Source organism: Topomyia yanbarensis, chromosome 1 (assembly GCF_030247195.1).
Source record: "Topomyia yanbarensis strain Yona2022 chromosome 1, ASM3024719v1, whole genome shotgun sequence".
NCBI lineage: Eukaryota > Metazoa > Arthropoda > Insecta > Diptera > Culicidae > Topomyia > Topomyia yanbarensis.
The window spans coordinates 77,946,525-77,965,445 of record NC_080670.1 but is presented as its reverse complement, the minus strand read 5'-3'; the positions used below and the strand labels follow the sequence as shown (position 1 = coordinate 77,965,445).

At 36.2% G+C, this 18,921-nt stretch overlaps 2 protein-coding genes across 6 annotated transcripts in view; one reads left to right on the top strand and one right to left on the bottom strand.

Annotated features, from left to right (window-relative positions):
• Positions 1-18,247, top strand: LOC131677988 (uncharacterized). 3 transcript variants are annotated; one of them, XM_058958101.1, is made up of 7 exons: positions 583-648; positions 10,681-10,732; positions 15,382-15,481; positions 16,945-17,279; positions 17,405-17,519; positions 17,852-17,976; positions 18,116-18,247. In XM_058958101.1, exons 4-7 carry the CDS (start codon positions 16,998-17,000, stop codon positions 18,173-18,175), a joined length of 582 nt encoding a protein of 193 aa, XP_058814084.1. In that variant the 5' UTR covers positions 583-648; positions 10,681-10,732; positions 15,382-15,481; positions 16,945-16,997; the 3' UTR covers positions 18,176-18,247. The 3 variants fall into 3 exon arrangements, with proteins under 3 accessions (XP_058814083.1, XP_058814084.1, XP_058814082.1); XM_058958100.1 differs by lacking the exons at positions 583-648; positions 10,681-10,732 and adding an exon at positions 1-41; XM_058958099.1 differs by lacking the exons at positions 583-648; positions 10,681-10,732 and adding an exon at positions 14,779-14,893 and having other exon boundaries at positions 14,964-15,481.
• Positions 3,618-18,921, bottom strand: part of LOC131677987 (uncharacterized) — a 77,043-nt gene continuing 61,739 nt past the window's right edge. The window contains exons 2-3 of one of the 3 annotated variants that reach the window (XR_009303517.1): positions 5,361-8,114; positions 3,618-5,310 (exon numbers count right to left, since the gene is read on the bottom strand). Coding sequence is in view for 1 of the 3 variants with exons in the window: in XM_058958098.1 (XP_058814081.1) it covers positions 7,650-8,114 (465 nt within the window). In the remaining 2 variants the exon portion in view is untranslated. Of the gene's footprint in view, positions 8,115-18,921 lie in introns of all 3 variants that reach the window. The other 2 variants (XR_009303516.1, XM_058958098.1) reach the window with 2 other exon arrangements.

The window sequence follows — 18,921 nt, the reverse complement described above, 5'->3', positions numbered from 1 at the left end:
GTTCAATGACCGAATAGCTTTACTGAATTGATTACCGAACGGTATGTTCAAATACAAACATATTTGTATTTGGTACACACTTAATTTAAATTACTGGGTACAGTAAAATTATACTGGGTTTTTGAACAGCAAACCGTTCGGTAATCAATTCAGTAAAACAATTCTGTTACCGAACTCTCCGCAATCCGTTCTATCCAAACGTCAAACAATACTGGTCAGTCAGTAGTTTCCTCTGAAAATGGCGATTTGACAGATGATTTGCTGTCCCTGTTTTGTAAGTTTTTGACGAGGTTCGGTAATGTTGGTACAATTTTGCCGAACAATCAGTCAGTTTTTTACTGGATAATGTTTATGTACCGAAAAAAAACAGAAGTGCTGATAAATTCAGTGAAAAATATTGCGGGTTTCAGCAAATTATTCGAAAAATTACTGAAAATCGTTAAAAATGAAAACTTTACCGCAATTTTTTAAATAATTTGCTGACAGCTCCGTAAAAATATCACTTTACTGTGGTAGTCGTCAAAAGAAATTACCGAACAACTTTTGGCTGGCTTAGTGTGTATGTTGTTCAAAATCCCAGCAAAATTTTACTGTACCCAGTAATTCAAATTGAGTGTGTCTGCTTTTGGACTAGTTAAAAATAATCGGGTAACTTCATTCGGTTCTATTTGTGAACTTCAATGGAATATTAGCAATATGGGTATCAAAATTCTTGGAATCGCATCATTATGCTGTATCTCGTGGTTTTGGAACAATTTGGTTATTTGACTCCTGAACGGACATTCCGGAGCAGGTTCCCGTGGAGCCGTGAGTGGCCATTTCATTCCAATTCCATTTTCTAAATTGCCATAGGGTCCCGTAACAATAAATAACTGACTTCCGAGACAATTTGAAGAGTTTTGATACTCATATTGCTAGAACATTATTAAAATTTACAAATCATACCCTAGTACAGGGACATTACCCCGGAAAATCCGGATTATCAAGCACCAGATCCATTCATACGGTTCAATTTGACAAATCGTATACTCCAAACAACTCAAAAGTACCTTACTGCACGAATCTCTCGTTTTGTTTTTGACAACACTAATAAGTGCGAAAGCGACGCACAGCTCAAAAGTACCTAAATTTAAGTTAAAAAAAACTTATTCTGTAGGTTATTTTATGGTTGCATTTTGTGTAAGCAGAAACGACATAAACTACTCAATTGAAACATGTTCCTAGAGACGCTCAACCAGTATCTTAATTTTTGACACACTGAAACAATGTATAAAGACAAATATCCAACAGGAATGTTAGAATAACAAGTTGAAGTTTACCCCGTAACATTCACCCCCTACGAAAGTCTAATTTACACCTGGGGCTGAATTCACCCCGGTTGGAAACCACTGGTCTAAAATATGTAGGGATCCAAATCGGTTGGTTACTCCATTGAAGTATTATCTACTATACTATCCTAATAAAAATCACTACCTACCTTTAAACTGCCGTGATTCGCATTATAGTCCCATTTGCTATTGGATTCCGGTGTTGATGGGACTAATGCGTATCGTGGCAGTAAACGGATATGTGAAATTCAAAATAACTCAAAGATTCTTCAATAGTTATAATTTATTATTACACCTTATTTTAGCTCACTGTGGGTATATCAAATGCAATGAACATTTTTTACCTCGAACAGCCGAATGCAATAATCGTGTATACGTTAGTAATTTATTCGTCGAAGTACAGTCCTTTATATTCACCGTAAAACATGTCATGTTCTAATATAGTATTCCTTGTGACAGTTACTGGTTACTCCAAAGTAACTTAAGAACAAGGACTAATATATAAAGATTTTTTCTTATAAATTCACTGCCTATAATCTCAAATCAGTCCCATGTTGATGGGGAATCCAAGAGTGCATGTAGGGAGAATTATATCTATCAAAAATAATACAAGGACTACTGCCCATATAAGCATAAGATTCTCATATGGATTTTTTCGCAAATGAGATATCTGTTGGATTGTATTCTGTATCATCACTGAATCATAATGAACAAATAAGATTATCAGGTTTATTCAGAAAATATCGAAAAAATACCACAAAAATGTAAATCTTGAACAGCGTTTTTCTCGGCTTGCTGTTTTTCAATATGGGACTCTCATTCATATATTGACAGATTACCTGTTAGTTAGTTATTCCAATCGAGCAAACGTCCTATCTAATTAGATATGGGCGATAAAGTTTAGTGAGCGAATCGTGTCCGATTCACTCTAAAAAGAATCAACTCTTCTTCATTTGGGAAAATTAAAGAAATGCGCTTATTTATTTTTATGTGATTATTGTTCACAGCTAGCTCAGTCCATTTGCTAGCATCTTTTGAGAATCAACGTGTTTTTTGATTAGTTCGGTGCAGCGCGTTCATTCAGTTATTTTCGCTTCAAATTCAATTTCAGTTTTAAACTAATTTTGTTTCTGTGCTGGTCCTGAGTGGGATTATCGAGCAAAAATGCATCAGACAAGATTACACAGTTCACTTATGCCCTTAAATTTAAAAGATGTCACATTTTGTCTTCCCATATAACAAATAAATGCATTTGTTTGTGAATTAATTTATATTTCCTCTGAACCGAAGGCACACGATTCTGTGTGAAACTTCAGTAAGCTTGGAAGTGAATGAAAGCGTTGAAACTAAATGCTGGCTTCGGTAAATACGTGCAGAAATAAGCAACCTTTACAAAAAAGTTCATTCTAAATGTTGTAATTATATAATCTCCTAAGTCGCTCAACAGCACTTTTTTAAGAACCTCACTTACTGGTTTTAAAGTCGATTTTTTTATCGACTCGCGATTCACTCGCCCACCTCTATATCAAATACATCTTTGTTACGTTTGTTCGATTGATATGGCGCTAATAGATAATCATTGTTCCAAGTTTGACAATGCCGTCACTCTCCTTACATACACTATCATTCTCGGCAATCACATAGAACAAGAGATTAATATGATAGTTACTATATTCGAAGTTGCGTGGAGGCATTGAGCGGCGCCAATTGAAATGTCAAATACCGGAGCAAATCGAGCATGACGTCACATAACATGTTCTCTTCAAATATATATGGAAAAGGTATCGTGATTATGGTGACAATTATTTTACTCTTTCCTAGTGTTATCGTGCGTTGAGAAACGAAAATAAACAATATCTTTTTCTGTAACACCAAGAGATATTCGTACAAGTATGAAACCACATCATATGAAGACTGCAAATCTGCAAATGTGAGCCTTCTTTTTACGCTTTCTCTTTCGACTTTTTAAACATTTATCAGTATGTTTTTTTTTCCCTTTTTTATTTCGACTATGTTAGTCACATTTTCTTTTTTACGTTTTAACGACATTCAATTAGCTAGAGATTACTGGGTAGGGAAAGTTATGAAACTTAGAGCCATAGTACTCAAGTGAGAGCAAGGATGTGAAGTAAACAGATCGGAAAACTAGAAGTGGTAGGGTCATTAGAACAGGCTTAATATCGTGCGGGCTTAATTTTTGCCTTCTGATAATGAGGGTCGAGCTTAGGCAGAATAACTACGAATCACTCGAGTTCACTATCATGTGTCCTTGATAAAGGTAGACGTATCTATCTTTACCGTGACAACCGGCCGGTTGTCACGGTAAAGATAGATACGTCTACCTTTATCAAGGACACATGATAGTGAACTCGAGTGATTCGTAGTTATTCTGCCTAAGCTCGACCCTCATTATCAGAAGGCAAAAATTAAGCCCGCACGATATTAAGCCTGTTCTAATGACCCTGCCACTTCTAGTTTTCCGATCTGTTTACTTCACATCCTTGCTCTCACTTGAGTACTATGGCTCTAAGTTTCATAACTTTCCCTACCCAGTAATCTCTAGCTAATTGAATGTCGTTAAAACGTAAAAATTTATCAGTATGTTTCGAAAGACCAAGGTTTCTACTAGCTTATTACGCAAACAGTTGTAAGGAAACCAGAAAGGTGACCGAGTAATTCGCGGAAGAGAATGTATACAAAGAGAGGCTCTCTTTGTAGATTGGACCTATTGAAAAGTCTTCATATCTTCGAATTCGTTTTGCTACTTCGTACACTGCCGTTCTACGCCCAATTGTCCCATGTTGCAAAACTGGCAACTGAGAAAAACGCGATTGAAGATGAAAATTGTATTAGCCATCTGGAGGGATACGGTGTAACAAATAAAGCTTTATTGTCCAAAATTACGTTCATGGCAATCGTTTTCATTATAATCAGTCCAGTTTTTTATTATAGAGATTCAATTAACGTTAGTTTTTAAGAAAAATGTTAAGTGGGACTGTTATGCCGAGAAATCGAGCGGAAACCGGAAAGTTCTACGCATATCAGTCCCATAACGATCTATGTAAATGATGCTCATAACTCATTTTTTTACAAAAGTGTATGTCGTGAGTTTTTCTGTTACTCGGGAGATTTGTTGCTTTATCAAAATTGGACATAGGGTAAAGTACCTATTTTTACACTATTAAGAAGGGTACCTCACAAGATCATTAATTACTCTGCCTACACTCGATGGAGTGCATTAATTTGGCATTGACAACCTTGCTTCGTTCTTAAGAACCAATCTAATAACACAAATGGCCTAAAAACGATGAAATGCTAGTGTTTGATCGCAACTAAAGTTCCAATCGAGTGCTCCAATTGTCGCCCTACCATTTGATCCAGTTTGTTGAACAAAGATAGCAAACGCTGCACTAACCAGTGGCTTCAAATGGGTAGCGTGATAATAGAAACATTGCGAAAATAGGCTCATTATCCTAGATGCGTTCGCCATGTTATGCAAGCGACGATAGTAATGAAGAGCTTTACAGGATTGTTCTCACTGCTGTGATTAATATTGCCACTGCCATTTTTAATGATCCTGTATTTTTCCATCATTTTTTTCAGTGCCCGACATCTAGCGTAATGTACTTCTTAACTAAACGCTACGTAATTATTTTTTTATTGCGCACTTTTTTGGGATTTTTGTTAGTGGGACAATTATGCGTAGAATATCAACAATGGGACAAACAGACTTGGTATTTTTTCACGAAGTCTTCGAACAAACTTTATGATTTGGATGTGTTTTCTGAAAATATACATCAAAAAGGACTGTTTGGTTAAAAAAAGTGAAAATGACCAAAAAGCAACATGGGACAATTATGCGTAGAACGGCAGTACAGGTAAAGTTCTTACTGACGACTTCAACAATGAAACTTTTTAGCTAGAATGAAACTTTTTAGCTAGCACGGTAACAATGAAACTTTTTAGCTAGCACGGTATCTATCTTTACCGTGACAACCGGCCGGTTGTCACGGTAAAGATAGATACGTCTACCTTTATCAAGGACACATGATAGTGAACTCGAGTGATTCGTAGTTATTCTGCCTAAGCTCGACCCTCATTATCAGAAGGCAAAAATTAAGCCCGCACGATATTAAGCCTGTTCTAATGACCCTGCCACTTCTAGTTTTCCGATCTGTTTACTTCACATCCTTGCTCTCACTTGAGTACTATGGCTCTAAGTTTCATAACTTTCCCTACCCAGTAATCTCTAGCTAATTGAATGTCGTTAAAACGTAAAAATTTATCAGTATGTTTCGAAAGACCAAGGTTTCTACTAGCTTATTACGCAAACAGTTGTAAGGAAACCAGAAAGGTGACCGAGTAATTCGCGGAAGAGAATGTATACAAAGAGAGGCTCTCTTTGTAGATTGGACCTATTGAAAAGTCTTCATATCTTCGAATTCGTTTTGCTACTTCGTACACTGCCGTTCTACGCCCAATTGTCCCATGTTGCAAAACTGGCAACTGAGAAAAACGCGATTGAAGATGAAAATTGTATTAGCCATCTGGAGGGATACGGTGTAACAAATAAAGCTTTATTGTCCAAAATTACGTTCATGGCAATCGTTTTCATTATAATCAGTCCAGTTTTTTATTATAGAGATTCAATTAACGTTAGTTTTTAAGAAAAATGTTAAGTGGGACTGTTATGCCGAGAAATCGAGCGGAAACCGGAAAGTTCTACGCATATCAGTCCCATAACGATCTATGTAAATGATGCTCATAACTCATTTTTTTACAAAAGTGTATGTCGTGAGTTTTTCTGTTACTCGGGAGATTTGTTGCTTTATCAAAATTGGACATAGGGTAAAGTACCTATTTTTACACTATTAAGAAGGGTACCTCACAAGATCATTAATTACTCTGCCTACACTCGATGGAGTGCATTAATTTGGCATTGACAACCTTGCTTCGTTCTTAAGAACCAATCTAATAACACAAATGGCCTAAAAACGATGAAATGCTAGTGTTTGATCGCAACTAAAGTTCCAATCGAGTGCTCCAATTGTCGCCCTACCATTTGATCCAGTTTGTTGAACAAAGATAGCAAACGCTGCACTAACCAGTGGCTTCAAATGGGTAGCGTGATAATAGAAACATTGCGAAAATAGGCTCATTATCCTAGATGCGTTCGCCATGTTATGCAAGCGACGATAGTAATGAAGAGCTTTACAGGATTGTTCTCACTGCTGTGATTAATATTGCCACTGCCATTTTTAATGATCCTGTATTTTTCCATCATTTTTTTCAGTGCCCGACATCTAGCGTAATGTACTTCTTAACTAAACGCTACGTAATTATTTTTTTATTGCGCACTTTTTTGGGATTTTTGTTAGTGGGACAATTATGCGTAGAATATCAACAATGGGACAAACAGACTTGGTATTTTTTCACGAAGTCTTCGAACAAACTTTATGATTTGGATGTGTTTTCTGAAAATATACATCAAAAAGGACTGTTTGGTTAAAAAAAGTGAAAATGACCAAAAAGCAACATGGGACAATTATGCGTAGAACGGCAGTACAGGTAAAGTTCTTACTGACGACTTCAACAATGAAACTTTTTAGCTAGAATGAAACTTTTTAGCTAGCACGGTAACAATGAAACTTTTTAGCTAGCACGGTATCTATCTTTACCGTGACAACCGGCCGGTTGTCACGGTAAAGATAGATACGTCTACCTTTATCAAGGACACATGATAGTGAACTCGAGTGATTCGTAGTTATTCTGCCTAAGCTCGACCCTCATTATCAGAAGGCAAAAATTAAGCCCGCACGATATTAAGCCTGTTCTAATGACCCTGCCACTTCTAGTTTTCCGATCTGTTTACTTCACATCCTTGCTCTCACTTGAGTACTATGGCTCTAAGTTTCATAACTTTCCCTACCCAGTAATCTCTAGCTAATTGAATGTCGTTAAAACGTAAAAATTTATCAGTATGTTTCGAAAGACCAAGGTTTCTACTAGCTTATTACGCAAACAGTTGTAAGGAAACCAGAAAGGTGACCGAGTAATTCGCGGAAGAGAATGTATACAAAGAGAGGCTCTCTTTGTAGATTGGACCTATTGAAAAGTCTTCATATCTTCGAATTCGTTTTGCTACTTCGTACAGGTAAAGTTCTTACTGACGACTTCAACAATGAAACTTTTTAGCTAGAGCATGAACATTTACATGGGATGCCAGTGTTTTCTTCACGAAATAAAAGCTGCCAGTTTTCCGGCTTTTGTGTCCGACAAACTATGAATATAGTAACTATAATAAATATGCGATTATGCAGTTCAGTTTTCGTCGGCGCTGTCGCTGTCACTATCATCGTCAGATGAAGATGAGCTATTCTCCACTATATAGTCACTAACATCGTAATTTAATCGACGATAGAGGCGGAATACGGAACGTGTTATCCTGCGATTGAGATTAGGACTGATGGCAGGCGGAGATCTTGTATTACTACTAGCGGCCGCAGCTGATGCCGGAGAAGCAGATGTTAGCTGCAGAGTAGTAGAAGTATTAAAATTCGTGTTTCTACTGCTACTTCCACCGGTGTTGGAGGACGTATTATTTTGTCTATGCTGTTGAGAGGCGTTATTACGGTTAAGCTGTTGCCGAAGAAGCATCTCTTCTTCTCGCATCCTGGTGAATTTTTTCTGCGTTTCCAAAATTTTCTCCATCATACCATGATGCTCAATAACTTTATTCATGCATATTTCACACACTGTTTTGGGCAAGGGATCTGTTGGTGCAATCTGAAAATAGGGTTAATGGATAAAATAATTACTTCATTTATTGTCTTTTTTATGTTATTTGCTCAAAAGGTAAACGACCCTAATACTATGTTCTCACTACAGAGTTTAAACACGTTAAAATAGCGTTTAAACTCGAATTATAGATAATTGATTTTAATTCGCTGAGAGAATATTCATGCACGGAAAATAATATTCTTGTAAATATTAGGGGTACTGGGGGTAAGACGGGCATGTTAAGGACATAGAGTACTTGACAATCTGTAACTGTATACAGTTACAGATTGTCAAGTACTCTATGTCTTTAATATATTAGTGTGTTCAACGATGTTTCCCTCCACCTGTCACAGGCGAAGGAAAATAAATCGGAAATAACTTTTCGGTCGTAGTATTTTCACGATGGAACCTTACCAACCAGTATTGTACGCGTTCGGAATAAGTTTTCCAGTGGCGTAGAGCATTTCAACACCACTATGAATAGTGTAGACCACGGCTCACAGAAAGGAGGCTTGGTATTCCACGATTTGACAGTTTTCGGTGACGTCAGAGAAATCGTTCAGATAAACAAACGGATTTCTCGAAAGTTGTTAATTGACAATATTTGAGCTCTTACGGTGGAAAAACGAGGGATTGCCCTTCCTATGATCATTCTCAGGGATAGACCGTTCCAACATCAAATTATGGTCTTGTCAAATTTTGGTCTTGTCAAACTGCAAATGACGTGAAAACCCAAGATGGTACCAGATAAGGTATAGACATACGTAAAGCGAGAGTTTTGGTTTTACGATTGGCAAGATCGACATTGCGTAAATACTGATTCACTTCCCAATAAAGATAACGAAATTAATTAAAACAATGTTTTGAATATAGAAACTAGTGCTTTCAGCCTCTCAAAGCGTTTGCCACCAAAAATATTATTGTACACACATGCATACACCTTATGCAGATTATCTTGAATCTGTTTTGCGTTTGTCAAATCTGCCACTCTTCTTATTTTTATCCGGACACGCTCTTTTTCCCTTTGGGGCAAACCCTCGGGAAAAAATAGTGTGCAATGGATTTTTGACGTAAATTACGCCATAATTACACTAGACACAGTGGATAATCAGTGCATCTATGTGATCTATTAGCGTAAATCGGGAATTTGGATGCATGCCATAGAAAACATATCCCACCGTAATTTTCTAATCATAGCAAAGGTTTTGGACATCCGCATAGCTTCCTTGTGATTTACCAGGTGCCGATCAGTCGTTAGCAGCAAACAATATATGAATTTCATGTAAATGTTTTCGCCGACGATTTCTATAGCGGCCCTTACACGTTCAATATTTTTTTCAATACCAGTATTGACGATATTGTTACAATATTTCAGTCCCGTTTGAAATCCACATCGTCAATAAAAAAAATTCCATTACACGCACAATACTTTTGTCAATACTCTCTAGTATTGACAAAAATATTGAACGTGTAAGGGCCGCTTATGACGCGCTCTCGTCAAATGTTTACACTCTAACGAGCTAGCCTAGTATATGTAAGCTGTGAGTGTAGACTACAGACACTTTATTAAGCAATCCATGAGACGTTTCTGATCAGCTGATTATTTCTTGTTTACTTCTTCTGACGTTACTCCGAGGGGTGCGACGTCCAACAATATCGTTGATTCGATCCAACATCAAACGAATTGGACTAACGAAAGATGTTTGTCGGACGAGTTTTTCTGTTCGCAGTAGACTTGTTGACAGCACACGCCACCGAAAAACTACCTAAAATTCAGTATTTTTGACTCAATCTCGTGGTATCGTGCAGGAAGGTAAAATTAGGTAAACCGTGTTGAAGGTAGTTTCCATTTAACTACGGCAAAAATAATAACTCAACCTTGAGTTTAATTTACTTAAATTTAAGTTGAATTTACCTTATTTTGAGTATACCCCAAACAACTTAAAAGTACCTTACTGCACGGAAGACCTAGACTGAGTCGAATCTCTCGTTTTGTTTTTGACAACACTAACCCGGTCAAACCATTCGGAATTTGATTCGGAATCCTTAATGGAGTCAGTATGGATTCCAAATCAAATGCAACAACCGATTCTGAGTCGGAATCGGTTGTTGCATTTGATTTGGAATCCATAATGATTCCATTTAGAAATCCGAACCGGTTCCGGAATGAGTTTAACTGGGAATGAGTGCGAAAGCGACGCACAGCTCAAAAGTACCTAAATTTAAGTTAAAAGAACTTATTCTGTAGGTTATTTTACGGTTGCGTGCACGGTAAAAAAAACTTTACCCATTTTATGAATTGAAAATACCCATTTTCGAAAGTTGTTCGAGTTGTCAAAAAATGGGTAGATTTCTGTTTCAAAAATTGGGTATTTTTAATCCATTTTGGAATTCATTGAACGGCAGCATTAAATGGTATAATTTACTCATTATTAGAGCTCGTGAAACGGAATAAAATGTGTAAAATTTACCAATTAATGAGTGAAAATATCTTTAACGCATATACAATTCGGTGCGTCTATATTAAAGAAGATTTAAAATTTAACGAAAAAGAATTTTAAAATTGATTGAGATGGAAGAGATAAGAAAGAAGGTGGATAGTGAGACATTTAATAAATTGTTGGGTGAGTATATTGAATATTTTTTCGATTATTTTTTATGTGAAATAGGCGTGAAACGATTCGTAGAACTTGCCATATATGTTGAAGGTTGTGCTATTTCTTTATGAAGGTTTGGCCTGTCCGATCGATAACTGTAGCAGAATTGTTAACGGATACGTCGATGAACTCAAACTGCATATCAAAAACGATCACAACTTGAACACCAGTTCAAAGAACAAACATCCGCTAAGATGTCGTCTTTGTAGTTCAATTTTGGGTACATTTAAACAATATAGGCAACATATTCTGGAACACCACCCACGGTCACATGAACTTAATTTTTCGAATGACGAGCAAATGGATGTTGAATGTGTGAATACATTCGGGGAATCAACAGAAAGAATAACTATAAAAAATCCAGTTTATTTCATTGATAAAATTTCTAAGCAAGATTTATTAGAAAAGGCTGCTCTGTTCGTTACAAATCTTCGCTGCGATACTTCTGTTACAGAAACTAAAACTCGATTGTTCATGCAGCAATGTTCAGAAATCTGCTTCGAATATCAACGTTACGTCATGGGCTTGTTACAAGATTTTCTGTGTTCCAAAGAAATAGATGACGACGATGATGAAGTCGTTTCGTTGATAAACAAGTTAGCGGTTCAAGATTTATTCGCTGACGTAAGACACCAACCGATCATATGAACTATTTCTCCGGACAAGTAAATCACGCGTTACCTGAAGCAAAGGAATACGTCTTAGGGTCTCGTAAAGTTCGAAAGGTTATTCGATATCAGCGAAAAAATGGACACAGCACTCCCAATAGACATGCCGTCGTTTACAAGCAAAGTAAAGTAGCTGACACAATGCATTTTATTCCGATTAGCGAAACTTTATCGCTTATAATGAACGCAGCATCAGCGAAGCATATGATATCGAACGAAAAGCAATCAGAAGATGAGTTTCTTCGAGGTTTTAAAGACGGAAATTGGTTTAAGTGTCATGATTTTTTGTCGCGAACATCTATGTGCCATTCGTATTTCCTTGCATTTTGACGAAGTTGAGTACTGCAATCCTCTAGGCTCACGTAAAGGAAAACAAAAGCTCACCAACTTCACATTCAAAATTCAGAACTTCGATGCTAGAATTAATTCAACACTTGATCGAGTATACGTTACGTTAATGGTCCGTTCTCAGCATTTAAAAAAATATGGCATAGAAAAGGTCGTGCGTCCTTTACTTGACGATATTGCCAAATTACAGTCCGAATTTGGCATAACCGTACATTCTTATGGCCAGCAACCGTTCACCCTCCGTGCGACTTTAGTTTACGTAATTGATGATACTGCTGCAATTCACGAGCTATTTGATTTGATGCCGGTTCAGTCTACCCTGTTTTGTCGGGCTTGTTACGTGCCAAGAAATCTCTTTCGTAGTGGCATTTTCGGAGCTGAATATCGGTTGAAAACTCGTGATAGTATACGATCAGACCTCGAGGCATTAGCCAATAAAACTGCAAAACCCGCTGAATGTGGCATAATTCGCGAAACTACTTTTGACCCGATGCATGACATATTAGAAGGCATTGTAAGTATGGCCATTAAAAAAATTCTTAATAACTGGGTAAATGTAACTAAAGTTATAAGTAAAACGAAGTTAACGATAGAATTTTTAGATTTGATTATGGAATAGCCGAATCGAGAGATAAACCATCTAATAACTTCACATCGCGGAGTTTGAAGGCAAACGGAAATTTGGTTTGCCAGTCAGCTTCCCAAATTTGGCTCCTTCTGAGAGCATTTCCTTTCATTTTTTCTGATCTTCTAATTGAGGATAATTATAAGTTGTTAATATCAAATATATTGAAAATAACATATTACTCGTTTTCAACCATATTATCGGAAGATATGATAGACGATCTGGATAATGTAGTACAAGATTTCTATCATTATTTCAAATTGTGTTCCCCTTTAACAAATCCCATTAATAGAATGCATCATCTTAGCCATTATGCGGCAATAATCCGAAGACATGGTCCTATCGCTAATATGAGCTGCTTACAGTTTGAAGCAAAGTTCAAAGAAACAAAAGCACAAACAAAAAATTGTGGAAACTTCAAAAATCTTACGTTCAGTCTAACCAAACGAAATAATTTAAAACAAATCAGGTTTATATTTCATCATAATTACGAAATTGATAAAGTAATTATCAAATCGTTTTCACTGACAGCAAAAAACTCGTTGAAATCTGATCCCACTATGTTTGAATGCCCTGCTAAAATGAAAGAAATTAAGCACATGACCGTAAATGGAACTAGCTTTCGACCAGGTTTAGTTACTAAATTTAAAACAGGTGTTGAATATAATTATGGTGTTGTGTACGGTGTCATTGAAAGTAATAACGAATTAACATTCATATTGCAAGAACAAATGGTTCTCGATTTTAGTGATTCTCAAAACAGTTTTAGAGTTTGTCTAAGAGAAGTAATTGTTAAAGTTCCTTTAGCAGAAATTTTCACAAGAAAGTCTTATAGTTTATGGAGACTTCACGATACGACTACAGATTCTCTTTATATTAGTTTAAAGTATGTCGATGTAGTATATGATTTTTTTTCAACATTTTGCTCAAAAATTCCAACCAATTCACTCTTTAAATCTCTTGATTCATCATCACTGCGCTATTAAATACAGGTATGTCCGCATATATAATTTCTTTAATTTATATATTTGCAGATTTGTTCAACAGTGATTACATTCAAAATTACCTAACGCTATATAAATTTATTGACACAGTAACCCCAGTAAAGTTCAGTCGGAATTTTAGCTGGGTCTAGTCAGTATTCCGGCTCTAGTGACACAACCGATTCTATCTAGAATCGGTTGTGTCACTGGAGCCGGAAATATGAACTAGAGCCAGCCAGCATTCCGGCTCATTTTCCGACTAAACTTAATTGGGTCGAGAAAAAATCAAGCCAAAGATTTGAAAAGAAACTAACTGCCAAACGAAAATAGAAAATTGCAAAAAGGTCAATTTCATTATAATTCTATTTAGAAAATTTTATATTATTTTATTTCGTTTGATTATGCATATTGCTTCTATTTGGATACTATACACAAGCAAATACGTTTCAGGTATGAACGTTAGAAGAAATAAAGCAAATCCAAAGATAAACCCTAGGAGCAGCTCACTTACGTTATTTTCCAACAAAAAGGGATTTAAAATGTATTTTGTGCTGCGAGTAAGATATCGAAGCCTTACAAGAAACTAGCTCTACATCCCAAAAAGCATCAAACGACGTTAATAAATGTCAGACGTTTGTTGAACAGATTTTTCGGCGAGACAATGCAAAGTTGATGCAAAAATGGAAACTAAATGCATTTTTTTCAAATTATACTTGATGGCCAGATTAGCGTTATTGAACATATCAAAATAAGATATGTCGTATATGTAATTTATGAGAATGTTGGGCTTAGAGCAGTTGTGGTTTCGATCAATTCATTGAGTTGATGTTGCACTACTTTGATAATCCTTTTATAATCATTTATAGTAATCGTTTATAACTTCCATTTATAATAAATGTATTGCCAATTAAATCCTTTTACTTAAGTTACGCCATTTTTTATCAGTAAGACCCTTTTGTAATCAGTTAAACCCTTTCATAATTTTATAATTATAAAAATCAATAACACTTCTTTATAATCAATTGTTGCATTATGTACGTGTTCGGTTAGATGGTTTTTAATGGAAAACATTTAGAACCTTTTCGAATGTTTGTCTATAAATATTGTTTGCATCATTTTTACACGCATATGCATGTATATTGTAAAGTAAGTCCTTAAATATTTCAAAATAATATGCTATAGTGCTTACATTACTTTAGAAAATCAGATACAGTAAACTTAGAGTGAAAATTCTTTATATTTATTATACACAACATTTAGGTTAACAAATATTTACATTACATAAAGTTGATTTTAATCATGTATATTTTTTCAGCAAACAAATTCACCGACGAGTCTCTTATGTATACCGAGGATCATCATTTACAAGAAATAGGAATTTGTGAAATGGGGCCACGCAGGATTATTTTATCGGTAGTACAAAGACTATGATCAGGTAATGGACACGGACGAAACAAAGCCTTCCATCTCCGACACTGAGAAGGATCTTGGAAGTTTAAAAATAGTATGTCCATTAATCGTGAGTTACTTTTGTTGTGATGGAAGGTAACCGAAAATTTCATTTTATTCTCTAGCTTCGCCGTACGCTTGAAGATAATCCAAAGAGTATAAGAGTATTATATTCGAAATTAGATGGGGACCAAATACCCAATCATAAGGAGCTACTATTGATGATTCGTGTATTGTGCGGAGAAATGGTCTATAAACTCATGAAAGACCACGAGTAAATGGCATATTTAATACTTTCATGACCATACGTTTTATGACGACATAAGCATTCATTAGACCGGACCTGTTTCTAGTGTCTAGTTGATATATGGATTCCAGTATTGGTGAACACTTTTTAAAAAGGTGTACACTGTTTAAATTCATTGATCATACGTAAACATTTCATGAAATTAACTTTCCAACCGATTCATATTGGTTTCACATATGCCTCCCATCATAAAACAAATATGCTCAAAACAAACTATAAACAATCTTTCTTTTTAGGTATCCATCTAGAGAAGACAAAGAAGCGTTAGCAATAGGTATAATCAAAGCGTTCCCCAAATTGAAGGAACTTAAAGGACCGGATGAAGCACCAGATCATGTGAGTGTGTGTACACTAATGTCCCGATTCGGCCACTCCATACCCTTTCTGAAACTCGTTTTAATACCTCAGTAGTTGTTTGGCGTTTAGAGTAATGTTTCAAAGGTTTTCTTCCATTTAATTCCACTATCTTTCAAACAGTGGAATTAAATGGAAGAAAACAAAAAAAAAAATAAACTGATCAGAGTGAATCCAAAGAATGAAACGAATAAAATAAGTAAAATGAACGCAGATGAACAAAACGAATAAAAAGATGTGGAATGAAATAATTAATTAAAATGAAATGGTCATATATTTGAAGCTAAAAACATTTTTGAATAAAGAAAATGAATAAACCGGATTGTACGAATTTGAGAACCATTGCATCAGAAAATTTTGAAATGTTTTTGAAAATCCCATCTTCTGAGAAAAGGCTAATAAATATGCGATGGACTTTCTAGGGCTTCCATCTTTTTTTGGTTTTATTCTTTTTGTTTTCATGCTTCTTTATTTGACGGCGTCATTCTAAGATTATCTAGTTTTTCTACTTTATTATTGGACCTTAACTAGTTATCAGGAACCTGGAACGTTCAATTTGCTTTGGAATTCGATGTTTACTTTTTGGTCACATATTCCCGATAAAAGATTTATGTACAGAATAGAATTTACTGGTCCAGTATTTTAACGCGCAATTGAATATAGTAAAGTGAGACAAGGTCACATGTGCTTTCAAGTCCCTTGAACAGAGAACGACAGGGAGAATGCGATTCGTGAATGAGACAGGTAGATATTTCAAAGTTTTTATTTGCATTGAAGTAGGCTATGTCGATAGCATAAAAGCCGTGCATTCAGTTGATTGCAATGCAGTCTCTTTCCATTCATCCTTCATTTAATTCCACTATGTTTCAAACATAGTGGAATTAAATGGAAGAAAACCTTTGAAACATTACGTACATTCCACTAAGACCTCCGTTCGCGTATATAATGTTTTAGAGTATATATATACCCGTATTCATAATTCCATTATTCAGAGCTGTTCAATGATCCAATACGCCACGTTACCAGATCTGACATGGCACCGTGTCATAACATAAGAGGTTCACCTGTCAAGAAGGGGAGGGGGTGATACAACGCTCGAGATGTGGTCACAATGGATATTCAGGACACTGATCATGAGAATGTTATGTGCAAGATCATAACGTCCCGAAACATGTCAAAGATGATGTGCGTTATAATATTCGACATTATTAATGTGTCACAGTGTCCTGGATACCCATCGCTGCAGACGACCTGAGAATGAAAGTACGACGTAAGACCCGGTACATTATGACATACACAAGATTGGCCATAAGATCTGAAAACAAATGTGGGACACAAGGACCCAAACTTTAGTACGCACAATCGTTTCCGGAAGCATGCTTTTTATTGAAATATATAATTACAAAAGGTTAAAAATCGAACGATAAATTTAATTCATATTACAGGCAGTTTTTTCTGGAAAAATAGAGGGAAAGGGCCTAATCATGAGCACACTGGTATGATCCAGACACATTTACGGAATGCAGCAAAGAATCTTCCCCAAAGCGACCGGAAATTTACACACAAGATTAAAAAACCAAATATTACAAGTATTTCATCGATTATTTTGGAGCAAGCAGAAAAATGTTCTCAGCTTGAAAGGAATGCGGCTAATTTCAACAAAATATCAAAATATATGGCCGATACTCATGAACTGCATGTATTGCTCTTATATAACAAAAAATCCGTGCGGGATATACTAAATGTATTTCCTCACCTAATGTCGTTCGAGGGTTTGCAAGTAAGTTTGAAATTCAAAATGTTAAAAATGTTCTTCGTATTCAATTTTTTTGCAATGAACATTTAAAAAATTGTGCATGTTTCTTCGTTATTCAGCATTTTTTTCCTGGTTTTATGATATTTTAGATTCAAAAGGCATTCGAAATGCTCAATCCTGGATATAACACCAATTCTGATTTACGACAAATATTCGCAAGAGGACTTTTGATAGAAGACGACAAGCACATGAATGTTCATGATGGTAAATTGAATTGATGGAATTTGAATCTATATTGATTTAGACTAAGCTGACCAACTCTGACGAAAAAATCCTTAAATCATTTAGCAACATAGCGGAGTTGTTCGTGCAAGTTTAGTTTTGATCCTGAAAAATACTGGCGTTTTTTTTTTTGTACAACATATGCATGGAAATGTAATTTTACACCACGTTCAGAGTGCGGTTATCACAAGGTGTTTGGACAAATTTTTCAGAGTTGATCTTAGTCATGACTCCTGGCTATATATTCTTCAAATACTTAAAAGTTATAGGTTCAACATTGAATTAAATATTTCCAACCATTATAATCCATTCAGATTGTGTGCGAGGTTGTCTACGGACCATGGCTGCATTGACGAGACGTGGCATAAAACAGAAATCAGCGCTGCAACATAAAAATGTGGAAAATGAACTTGCCGCGCCATTGATCACATGGATTGAGGTTTGTTTTTTACATGAGGAATGTACTGCTATTATACGCATAATTGTCCCATGTATATAGGGAATCACATGGCACCTATGACAAATATGCGTATAAGGGCAGTGAACATATATTGTAAATAAGGTCTATTTAATTACAGGATACGAGTCGTTGGGGAATCTTTTGGCTAAATACATGTAGTAAGACTTGGTCGGAGTAAAAGAAATAACGCAGGAAAAACTCTTCAAATCGGTTTATTCTGTAAATTTATGGAACGGTGAATATAGTGTACTGTGTGAGTATGCAGCTTGAATATAACTGCCTGCGTAGAAGCAGAAAATACACGGTAAAAGTTTTTTACTTCACTTGCGAGGACCGAGGGATAACCCATTTGTCCCACACGGCCTTTCCTGACTTCACTTACGACCCGGAAGTGACCAAGGTTTCAAGGAGTCTCCTGCGGTGCACGTTTTCTTGGAGCATTCCGTTTCATCGTCGAGTTTCCGAATTTCGTACCGATCGTTGGCTAAAACATTTACTATCTCGTACGGACCAAAATATCGGTGTTTCACCTTTTGTCCGACTCCGAACTGGGTCCTAGGGATGACTACGATGTCACCCATTATGTACCCCTTTGGTGGCTTACGACGTAAATTGTAATACTTCCGATTTTCTTGCTGAATTTTCTGGATGCCTTCGTGCGCCATCTGTCGCAATTCAAATCTTTCGTTTTCAAACTGCTCTTGCATCTCTCTGCGAAGTAGTTCGTGAAGAATTTCGTCCTCCTTCGTCCGCATTTTCACTCCAAGCATCAACTGGAACGGGGTTGTCTGTATTGCTCGCTGCCAGCTGTTGTTCAGGCATTTCTGGACAGGAACGACATGCTTGAACCATTCATCAGGTTTCGTCACAGACAGTTTGGTTAACATCGGAATTATGACTCGATGCACCCTCTCAACTTGACCA

Excerpts from the sequence above, each read along its gene's own strand:
- LOC131677988 (XM_058958100.1), top strand. The coding sequence starts at position 16,998 with ATGATCCAGACACATTTACGGAATGCAGCAAAGAATCTTCCCCAAAGC. Across the intron at positions 17,280-17,404 it reads TGTCGTTCGAGGGTTTGCAA|ATTCAAAAGGCATTCGAAAT; the intron begins GTAAGTTTGAAA and ends ATGATATTTTAG. Across the intron at positions 17,977-18,115 it reads CATTGATCACATGGATTGAG|GATACGAGTCGTTGGGGAAT; the intron begins GTTTGTTTTTTA and ends ATTTAATTACAG.